Source organism: Perissodus microlepis, chromosome 16, assembly GCF_051167445.1.
Source record: "Perissodus microlepis isolate ML-2025 ecotype Zambia chromosome 16, ASM5116744v1, whole genome shotgun sequence".
In the NCBI taxonomy this organism is placed as follows: Eukaryota; Metazoa; Chordata; class Actinopteri; order Cichliformes; family Cichlidae; genus Perissodus; species Perissodus microlepis.
The window spans coordinates 29,843,450-29,855,136 of record NC_140476.1 but is presented as its reverse complement, the minus strand read 5'-3'; the positions used below and the strand labels follow the sequence as shown (position 1 = coordinate 29,855,136).

The window sequence follows — 11,687 nt, the reverse complement described above, 5'->3', positions numbered from 1 at the left end:
TGTCTACTGACTTGATAGCTGCGCGCTAGCTTCTGCATAGCAATAACGGTTATCAGACATGCTAGTATCAACTGCATCCTCATTCTAGCAATCTTGAATATACACAAGAGTTATTTTAATTTTGTATTTTCTAGTTATTTTTATTTAATTTGAATTTTGGTTTTTATTCGGTTAGTTTCAGTGAGTTTCCAGCGTCAATTTTCTTGCTTAGTTTTTATTGTTTAAAAATGTTTCTGTTTTATTTTGTTTTGTTTTGTTTTATAACAATTTAAGTATTATTGCATGCAATGCATATGTCAGAAGCTAAACTAACAACTAAAATGTTTTTTCACATCCAGTTTTTTCTCAGGAGGTGCACGTCGGGTTATGAGGAAGCATATGGCGCAAGGTTAAAAGGCATTTCCATTTACGTTGTAAGTCACCACTGCATTTCCTGCAGAGATTTAAATCAGGCAGTGCTCCAGCGCTAATGTTTAATAAGGTGGGCGTGGTGAAGAAGAAGAAATAAGTAATCCTAAGAGGTGGGTTGTGTTTGTAACTGCTATATATTGTTGAACCACTTGTGTGAATGCGCATGTGCAGAAATACTTCGGGGTGGTGAGGAGGGGGTGAGTTTGGTTCCAGGCCCCAGAAAATCTAGTGCTGTCCCTGGGATAAAGGGGCGGGGAATGAGGAGAAAGAGAGGCAGAGAGACATAGGGACTGACTGCGAGAGAGAGAGGGCGGAGAATAGAGAGAGAGAGAGAGAGAGAGAGCGCAGCAGGCAGCGGTCCGGCACTTGGTCGGTATGTAGCAGCAGCAGCAGCGGAGCTTCTGTCTGGGACTATAGCGAGAGAAAAACGCGCCTTGGGTTGAAAATATTAGTAAGGGGATTAAAATTAAAACTACCCGAGGATGAGACACACGCCGTCCGCCTGAAGGAGACTAAAACACGCCGTTATTCCGCTAATTTACCACCTTTTTTAAACGAAAATGGCGAACGACTCTCCGGCTAAAAGTCTGGTGGACATAGACCTGGCATCCCTGAGGGTGAGTGTGCTTCACAGTGACATTTTCACGCTCGCGTTTACCCTCTTTCTCCCTCTGTTTTTTTTTTAAACAAAAAAATACAATCACACAGCGAGGCAGTGCTGTTGTTGACACAGCCCTACGGCAGCTTTTCTTTGTCTATATCCGCTGGCATGAGAAGCGAACCGGGCGCAGCCGGCTCCTGCATCGAACGAACCCGCTTGTAATTGCTACGGGGAATCAATTAATCCGCTTCTGCTGTTTGTCTTTTTCTTTTAAATCCAGGATCCTGCTGGGATTTTCGAGCTGGTGGAAGTGGTCGGAAATGGTACATATGGACAAGTCTACAAGGTTGGTCTGAGCCTCCATCTCTCTCCCTGTTTCTCTCAGTGTGTGTGTGTGTGTGTGTTTAAGCACCATCTGAGAACAAACTGGCGGCGGAAACTGGAGCACAAACATGCATTTATGTATTTTTCCTCTCTCACGGTCTCAGGAACACGTTTTTATAACATTACCCCCTCCCCTCCTTCACTTGGGACCAGTGCGGTCTGGACTGGATTATCTCTGATAGCGTTTTGACCTCTCTCTCTGCTTTACATCCATTTATTTATTTTAATTATTTCATCTTAATGTTATTCAACGATGCTAACATCATCCCGGTAACGTTAGGCCTATTTTGGTCCTGAAGAAATCCCTCCTCCCTCTTCTCCTCCTCTCCTCCTCCTCTCCTCATCCACACCCCAGTGAAATATTCCTTGCACAGTGCACGCGTTGCCTCGCACTGACAGGGCCGACCCAATCCGTGCATGACAGGCTTCACCACGCTGACCGACTTGTGCGCCATTGGGTGGGCGGTGTTTCATTGCGCATTTGTGCACACCGTTGCCCGGCAGGCCTTTCTGCTGGAGCGGCCCTGTGCTGCATTAATGGGAGGGGGGGAGGAGGTAGGCCTGTTCATCCCATCACACTTAGCGGAAAAGGCATTTGACGGAGACCTGGTGCTCTTGCAGCCCAGTTTTCCACCTCCATAGCCTGGCAGAGATGAGCAGCAGAGCAGCGACATCACCCTGTCGTTGTTATTTGGCAAAGCTGAGAGCACACGGAAAAAAGGAGGAATGGGTTACAGCTGATGGATCTGCCAGAGCTTCTGTTGAGCTGGCTCCTGGAAAATAGCGTCTCACACACATGCAGCTTTGTATCATATAAAGCTTTTGCATTTCTGAATGTTGCTGTGGTTTGTTTTCAAAAGATGTCACATGAATATCATGTAAAACACAAAGCAGGTAAGGCTTGGGTGGCTGTGACCTGCAGTCATTTGCAACATCTGACACTTGTGTAGCACAAATTGCAAGTCAAATCTGCGATCCACGCTTATGTTCCTGAAGCTAGAAAATAGTCCCCGTATGTGTATGTTTGTGTGTTTTTGTTTTTTTTTTTTTCCCCTTCTGTGCTGCATTCTAGCAATGGCATTGGCCCAGCCCAAATCCTTTTGGAATAACTCCAACTGAATTTCACTGAACAACAAACACCTTGACTGAGATTTGTGGTGCACATGCTCTCTCCAGTAGATTTTTTTGTAGGATTAATTGAAACTGACTTTAGGTTTTGTCGAGCTCTTTTCACACGTGAACACACATGACATTGTCTGAAGTTGTTCTTTCTTACATGTCGCACACAGTGGGAGGAGTGCGTGCCGGTGCTGTGATTTCAGTGCTGCAAGTACACCGTTAATTTAAGTGTGTTGCCTCTCTGGTACGCGCAGGAGGCATGACTTTACTTGCTAGCTGTGAACAAACCAGTCTTATCACATGAACTGTTCTTAAATCTGCGCATCTGGACATCACACAGATTTTAGAGTAGAGAACTAGGAGGTTATAGTCTGATGGGTGAATGTCTGGGAAAAGTTCGGGGCTGCTATGCATAAGGTAAGCTAGGCAGGGGTTTAATACAGTCAGCTAGCTTAATCAGCTCTTACTAAGCATTAAATCGTGATTTAATTTGGATGACAGAATTGTTTTTGGACAGTACACAGAGGGAGGGGGTAATTCCGTCATTTAAGTATGACTGCAGCTGTCAGCCAGTGTTTTTGAACTGGATAGCGGCAAGATCTCAAATGACAAAACTACATTTTTAGGGTTTGCCTTTATTTTGGTGCCCGAAAAGACTTTAAAAAAGAGTTACATCAGCCTCATAATATGTTTAGTACTGTTGTTATGGAGGTTGTAACATGTGCTAGAAATCGTGACATGAAGAAGATTGAAAATAGATTAAAGTTATACATAAATATGTTCTCCAATCATAGACAGTATAAAAAATGGAGGTTGCCTCCCTATCGCAAAAATGAAGTCGGTGCGTAAGTGCCTTAAACCTGCAAGGCCACTATATGGCGATAGCTGTGGTTGCAAAAAAGGACTTCTGGTCCTGTAGATGTCTGCGGGAAAATATCTTTTTACTTGACCTCCATAAATGTTTCTGAATTTATGGGCTCAGTCACTCATTTCAAATTGAACGGAATAAGTCTATTTTATAACTCTTGGTCAAGCCTGTGTTTTAAAATTAAGGACTGCCTGCTCATTGGCTATAAGTTGTCAGTCACTAGCCACTCGGCTACTAAGATAAAGAAATGTTTATCTCAAGGCTTCAGTCGGAACATCAGAATCTAGTGGGTGACATTATTGTAGCCACGTCCATCTTTTATACTGTCCACACCACTTAGTGGTCCTGCAATCCTGAAGTGGATAAGTAGAAAAAAAGAATGGATGGATATATGCTATGTTGTTTATCTCTAGCTGGTTAACATGCTCCATATGGTAGCAATGGTATGAAATCATGTTAAAGCCTCGATAGAGTCCATCTGGAACAGTTACTGTGGACAGAGATTTGCTTTGGCTCTGCTAATGAATACAGTCCTAAAGTGTGAATGGAGACCCATAATAAAGGTTTCTTAAGTCTGATTTTAATAAAATATAATATTCCCATATATTTATATATTATCAATTTTCATTTATCAGCCATCATAAATGTCAATAAGGACACATCAGCAAAGGGCTAATATCACCCAATAATATTGGCTGGGCAGTCTTAGGACGTCTTAGGACTGGCAGTCCAGTCTTATGCAAGCATATATCGTGAGCTTATGTTCTTCTGACCTCTGGTATTTACACATGTACGTTAGGCATCGGTGTTCACAGTAGATTACAAGGCTCTACTGCATCTTTGCTTTTGGGGATTACACAAGTCACTGGCAGCACCGAGCGATTCCTCTTATTGAGAGGAGCGTCACTTTGAATTTCTAGTCGTGGATGGCGAGGCCGGCCCTGAGGCGAGCCTCTATAAATGCACGCTTGGTGTGTGCAGCGAAACTTCTCCTTGTAATTATACACAGTGGGTGTGTTTGTTTGGCTGTTTTTGTTTTTTCAGTGCTGCAAGAAAAACAAGACTGAATGAGATCTTGATTTACTTTGAATTATTATTTTTTTGTTTGTTTCTTTGTGGTTGGCGGGGAGTGGAAGGCGATGGTGGCTGTAAACGTTTCATTAGAGCAGGGGACAAGTGGTTTTGGAAATGCTCTGATGCACTGAAGCACAAATTAACCTTGACATTTTGAGTTTAGTTCCTCAGGATTCAATGAATCATAATTACGTGTGCCAACCAGGGTTTGAGTGAAGCTGAGGCATTTTTTTTCCTGTTCTTGTCTGCGCCGCCTGCCTCGCTAGCATCTGACCCAAAAACCTATGTGTGTCTGCATGTGTGTGCCTGTGAGTGTTTGGGTCTGCACATGTGCACTTGATCCTCCACACTTGGCGATTGGTCAGGTTTCCCAGGCTGGCGAGTAGCTGCAGAGCATGACAGAGTGAGGAGTGTTGCAGCTGTGTGCACCGACAACAGCTGTTGGGACAGAGAAATAAAAACAGGAGAGGGAGTAGAGCGGTTGGGGAGAGAGAGACAGAGAAGATGAAATACGCAAGAGAGAAGATTTCACCATTGAGGTACCAAAGTGTTTTAATTTGCTTGTAGAAAATAAAGACGAGGGCCTCAGTGCATCACTCACACCGCTGTGCAAGCCACGTATTAAATCGAACATCCCAGACGACAAGCTTGCCTCCACGCGATGGGGTTTCGAGTTTAGCGTAATGTGTAGGTTTCACTGGATTTCTTTGAAATGAAAAGCTGAAACATCTGCAAAAACATGAAAAGAAACAAATGAATATGCAGAGGTCACAGTGTTTCTGTTTCCATTTAAACAGTGGGAGGTGAGGGAAAAGTTCAATCAAAGCTGAAGAGAGGGGCTGGAGGAAATTTTAAAACTCCGGGGTAAGGCTGCACTCAGCATGTGGGGCTGGGAATCCCCCTCTCTCTGAGGAAATGGTTTAACCCATTTATGACTTGCTGAGCTTTGAGTCTCGCTGCGCTTCTTTCCTTTACTCACTGTTTCAGGCTCACCGGCTCACTCCGTAGTATAAAGTTGTAACAAAGTATCCGAGTCGAGTAAACGAATAAACTTTTTGGCTTTACTCCCCAAAGATGAAGCTTGTTACCTCATTTGTTGAGTGAATGGAAATTTGTGAGGAAGCAGTGAAACAGCGGAAGTCATCAGCATAGTGAGGAGAAGTTGATGGCTGTGCTCTGATGGCTAGATTAGAAAAACCACAGCCCTGTTCCTGTTGTTCTGTCATGTATCCACACGATGTATATCAGAGGTTTCAGATTTATAAAAATTCTGCAATAATATGAGATTTAAAGTGGGAGTAGGAGACCACAATGACCACACTTATTATCAACATGCTAGAGGGAGTACAAAATATCAGTTGAAATAACATAATTTCCACAAATGTAGAAAGCCTGGAAATATCCAGTTTTACATGAGCAATTAGAATTTATACTCTTTAAGGCCTTTACACACCCTTAAGTATTCATTAAAAAGTACAGATGGGCCACAAGATTAAAATGCCCGACAGGCACAGTGGGTAACTTGGCTCGTCTTGTTATGGTGCTGTGTTCTGCTGGGAAACCTGGCATTCATGCAGGTGTCACCTTAAGTCATAAATCAAAAAGCAAATTAAACAGTGTGCCTCAAAAATACTGCAAAAACTGCAGGAGGTATACACCATGCAAATGGAGCAAGATACGCTGGGACAAGCCTGATCCATGGAAGACCCGCCCAGCATCCCAACCTCAGAGGATCCAGTGCCCATGAGCCTGGTGTCAGCAGACAGCACAGGATGGATCACCACCACCTCGATGGGTCAGAGCTTATTTAAAGGCATTTAGGGGACCTGCACACTGTTGGACAGGTGTGAGTTTAAAAAAAAAGTATTTATTTTTTTTTAATTTAAATTTTTATTGTTGTGGCTGATCATTGGAAAATGAGTGAAAACCTAAGGTAATTAGACTTTTATGTTAAAAAAAGACTTGAACTCTAAGTGAATGATTAGAAAGAGATGTGAATAAAATGAAAGCCAGATTGCACGGCAGGCTGTTCTCCTCGTATCAGAGGTGGAATATGTACCGCCTCACCCTGGTGCAGTGTTTTGTAATCATCGTTCTCTAACCTGCCATTTCAGTGGTATGTGAGGATTTTATCTGTAGTGCTTCCAATATATAGTGTTCCAGTGGAACTCCAGTGCCAGATATTCTGTGCAGCTAACAAGACCAAGTGTTCCCTGTATTCTGTTTTTGGACGTAGAAGCATCAGCACTACGATTCTCGATTTCATCTGCATCTCATGACCACGTTATGGGGAAACATGAAACGCATTTAAAGTTATACCATTGATTTATCCCCCAGTAGGAACCATCATGAATGCTGCTACTTGTTTATAATTTGGTTTATTTCACAGGAAGCCAGTGAAAAGAAGCAAGTGTAGGTGTGATAACACCTTTAGATTTGATTAAATGTTAGGTTGCAGCAATTTTAACAGCTGCAAAAATCAATACTTTTTTTGATTTGTTGCATTTTGATAATAAATCTCTCTGGAGTTTAAGATAATGCCTGCAAAATGTGCAATACTGTGATATAAAACACTAAATCATCTCATTTAAGGCTGAAAGTAAAACAAAAAATCTGTTTAGATAGAACAGATAATAAACCGCCCGTCAAAGCAGTTTCACTTCTTGTGCAAGTCTTCATTCTGACTTTCTAACAGGAAAGATGCTTGTTTTTCTCCTTGCTGATAAAGTGAAGCTGGGTGTGGCGTTCTATCAGCTGCCTGTCATCTGCTGGGTAGAGCACCATTACTGCAAGTGTCTCAGAGGAGATGCACCTCAGCGTATGACTGAATGCATAGCTGATCTGTCAGATACATGGAGGTCTAAGTACTCAGGCTCTGTTTCAGGTTTCCTTCAACCTGCTGCAAGTCTACATCAGCATCTGCATCTTCCACGAGGTTCCGTTTGTTTCAATGAAGTGACTGCAGTGCTGTTTTTGAATACTAAATATTGCCCCACTGCTTTTAGTAATGCCCACAGCTGCAGAACAATTGGATTTTCTTTAAATGTTTTTAAAGTAATTCATTAAAAACACCCAGTTCATTTGAATCACCATACCTCATAGGTAGCTGGTGTATCTGGCTTTTTCTGTGACTGAAATAATATCACGAATCTTGACTTGTAGTATCCAGTAGTAGGGCTGTGCGATATGACCAAAATCTCATATCCCAATATAAGACATCTATCGTCCGATAACGATATAAATCACAAAAATTCTACATTTTCTGTAAATTCTGTGAATCTCGGGCAGCTCGACTTGCGTGAAGTGTTTCCACCTGCGCGTCATGTACCTGGAGACGAGTGTTTTAACCGATGCATGAAACGATACATTTGTAGACATAAGTTGTAACGGCCACCGTTTTCTTTGTGAGTATTTATTACACAGCGTGCTGCGGGGAAAAGCCTGTTCCAACGTTTGGTTAGAACGCTAAGGTTTATTTTTTTGCTTCTCATCCATAAATACTCGGCATAATCTTTCACGTGATTCAGTTTATTTTGAAAAGTCTCAACAGGATCTTGAGCTTTATCGTGAAAGGTTTATGTGGAAAATAAGCGGACGCCCGATGGTTTTACCGTTGTTGTTGCTAACGACAACGTATAAAAACAGGCGCTTGTCCGTCCGTAGTGTGGTTATATTAAATATAAGAGAAAGAGAGAACTTTAAGAAATTAATATAGCCACTACAGTGACCATCAAAACGATGAAAAAATATTGCCGTAAACAGTTTATTTTGCGACACCACGAAACAAACGATAGCGTAAAATGAAACGATAGACGTTTTTATATCGTCATCCGATATATATCGTTATATCGAACAGCCCTATCCAGTAGTGCTAAAAACTAGGACTGTGACTAATGAGTATGCAGAGTACTTGACCTACAGTAAATCCACAGATTTGACAAACTGAAACCAAAAATAATTGTGAAAACCTTTACACTGAAAGGCTCGGGAGCAGTTCTATCAGCGCTTTGGTGCAACTTCTCCAAGTTGCAAATAAGTCAAATAATTGACTGACAAAATAATTTTTTATCATCTAACAACTCAACATGATGATTAATCCAAGTGGAAACTTCCACTGATGTGTGTTTTCGTCACTACAATCTTCAATCTTGACAAAAGCCACTTCCTTAATAAAGGCTGGATGTTTAAATGTGTTGGAAAATAAATATCTACATTTCAGTGACTCAGAATATCCACAGAAATAATGGTGTACGAGCTTAAACCTATTAAAAAAGATTTCATCAGGAGCATGTTGTTATTATTATTATTACCCACCTCCTTAATTTCTCTTGTTTTATAACTTGTACGGGTAAAGCTATTTATAGCCGGGGCCCGGCTCTGTAAAGTGGAGGAACTACAAAGCTGTCAGAAGGAATAGGCTCATGCAAAGCCGGCTCACTGGCCTTCCGGCTATTCAAACTGGAATGTTAGGCTTGTCTGCTGCGACCTTTCTCAGCACAGGAAGTGAAGCAGCAAAAGCCTGCCACCTCTCTATGGGGAACTTTCTTTACAGTCAGAGCTGTGCTTATCTGCTGTGACCTTTCCAGACAGAAGAAGTGGAAGCTCTGCCACTGATAGCAGTAACAGGAACCCAACTGTGTCACCGTGTTTCATGGAGAAGTTGCACAAAAGCGCTGATGGAACTGCTCCCGAGCCTTTCAGTGTAAAGGTTTTCACAAAAGTGCTTCAACACACCAACTTGTAGGTGACTTTCTCTGTTAGAAGCACTTTTCTTTTTTTATTCGACTCAAAGGTGACCCTGCTACTGTTGTTAATGAATCTGTTAGCAGTAGCCAACCGTGCCTGCTAGCTAAAGTTAAGCTAAAAATAAGCCACAAGCCTCAGACAGTATCTGGGTCATGTTCTTTGATGCTCGCACTGGTGCGGACTGATGCAGTGACTGTACTGCTGCTGCTTCTGCTGGTGAATCTCCGAGGATCCTTTCATCCATCAGCAGAAAGATTTTTTTTCTTTTGTATTTCAAGAGATTTTGACATGGATGACATTTGCTTCCATTTGTTGCGTTCATTTTTTTACACCATTGTCACCAGAACAAGATTGGCACTTTTAACTCTGCTGGAGATTGAATCTCTAGTCGCAGTTTACCTCACTGCTTTTATTGATCTTTATTTTTTTCTCTTGAGCACAGCATTGATTGCAGTTTAACTGATCATTAAAACCAACAATATAAAAGATGAGATCGCTGTCTGTGCTAAAAAAAAAAGATTCTTCACAGAATATAAACACAAAGCAATAAATTAAAGTAAAATGCGACCAAAATATAAAAAATAAAAGGCTTATTCGTTCAAATAATTGATCATTAAGGGAAATGTGCTTGTTACAAATTGAATTTATACCAATCAAGTAAATCAAATTTGACCAGATTCTATTAAAAAAAATTGTATCTATTTTACTTACATAGGAAACTTAGATGTAATCAAATTACATGAAGTCAGCTTCTTTTGAGCGTACAGTATTCAGACAGAAAGTGGTTTATTCAAGAGTCAAGATTCTTTAGTGTCATTGTAAAAGAAATATATAATGTAATTAAGTTGCCTTCAAGAATTGTACTTAATGAATCTGAAAATAAAATTAAGTTATAAATAGAAATAAGAAAATAATAATATTATATGATCATTATCATAATTGTCAGTGATTATTTAATGTATTTAATGTTATTATATTAATATATATTAATATATATTAAATAGTTTGAAATGTTTTTTCCCTTTCCTCATTTTCTTACATTTATCAGTTGAGAGAACTTCATTGTAAAATATCTGACTAATTTCAGTTCTTTATCATATTAGTTTTTAAAAAAATTTCAAGCACATAACTCATTTGACCCCACAGGATTGGTAACTGCCTTCAGTCAATTTCCTCTTACTTGCTGATATCAGTCAACCAGGGGACCATTGTGGCCGATGTGTTGGTTGACCCAAAACTGGAAAACCTTGGCTTGATTACCTCGTAATCCTTCAGCATGAGATGGCACGGAGGAAAGAGAGAGAGAATTAGGACTGATCAGGATAAAGAGAAAAAAAGTGGCTACACTTGCTGCTCTTCAGCTCTTAGTTACAGTGTTTGAGATGTAATTGTGTATCAGTCCCTTTGTGCTTTTAAGTACATATTTTATGTTTCTGTTAAAATGTTTTTCACAAAGCAAAGGTTTCTTTTTTCAGGAATTCACCTGAAATTGCTGAAGTGGTGTTATCAGTTAGTCTGGAAAAAAAAGGATTGTTTGTGTGTGTGGATGCTTTTTAAATTGAGACAAATACCCATCAAAGATGCAATCTTTTGGCCCACGTGGGTCCACAGTGAGCTGTCCACAGTGGGCCCCTCTACTGGTTTGAAATTTAGAGCACATCTGGGCCCCGCACTGTTGGGCAGCCCATTGTGTGGGCTGCCCACATTAAGCAGAGCCCCACAATGGAGGCGTGTTCACACTCTTGGTGCGGGACTGTGGTGGGGTAAGCTTTGTATCTGTGTTTTGGCTTTTCGTCCACACGTAAACAGCGTTTTGGATCACTGAAAAAAAAAAAACCTCCTTCCAACTCCGTTTCTGTGTTTACAGAGATTTCATTTTGCAACATCAAAGGTGTGCAGCTCCAGTAAACATCAGACTCTACCACTTTATTGTTTGCAGGCTTTTGACTGGCCAATATTTCTGCCTGGTTAGGGTCATATTGCCTCCTGTTTCTTTAACTTGCCCTTGACAGTGCTTGAGATGGTTTCTTGCCTTTTCATGTGGACAGAGATATTTTTCAAAAAACTTTCATAATTAGGGCATGAGGGGTGTCTACTGGTAAATCCATCATTCCTGAAGTGAGTAACCAAATACACTCAGACTGACATTAATAGACCCATGAGTGGCCTGCCAATGTAAAATATTGTTTTGATTCCTATTTTAATACCTCTGAGGAGGATTTTTGATATATTAGATGTATTAAACTATATTTAAACTCCCCATTTGTTCCTCTGGCTCAGCTAAATGTCTGAGATGCCACATGTAAATCCAGACAGTAGCATCAGCTGTGTTTGTCTCACTTATGCATGTCTATAAAAACCCATCTTAGTTAACAAATTGCCCTCTTTTATTTTTTTGGTTTTGTGTCTGCTGGCTCCTGGAAAGGTTGTTATATAATACACTGAGCTACAGTGTGTATGCGGTGTTAGGTGGATGGATGCAAG

At 40.9% G+C, this 11,687-nt stretch overlaps 1 protein-coding gene across 2 annotated transcripts in view; it reads left to right on the top strand.

The window, feature by feature from the left end:
* Nucleotides 1–739: 739 nt before the first annotated feature.
* Nucleotides 740–11,687, top strand: part of LOC146371175 (mitogen-activated protein kinase kinase kinase kinase 4-like) — a 103,883-nt gene continuing 92,935 nt past the window's right edge. The window contains exons 1-2 of one of the 2 annotated variants that reach the window (XM_084908175.1): nucleotides 740–1,028; nucleotides 1,293–1,358. In XM_084908175.1, the coding sequence (XP_084764301.1) occupies nucleotides 972–1,028; nucleotides 1,293–1,358 (123 nt within the window). In that variant the 5' untranslated portion in view covers nucleotides 740–971. The remainder of the gene's footprint in view (nucleotides 1,029–1,292; nucleotides 1,359–11,687) is intronic. The other variant, XM_084908176.1, reaches the window with a different exon arrangement.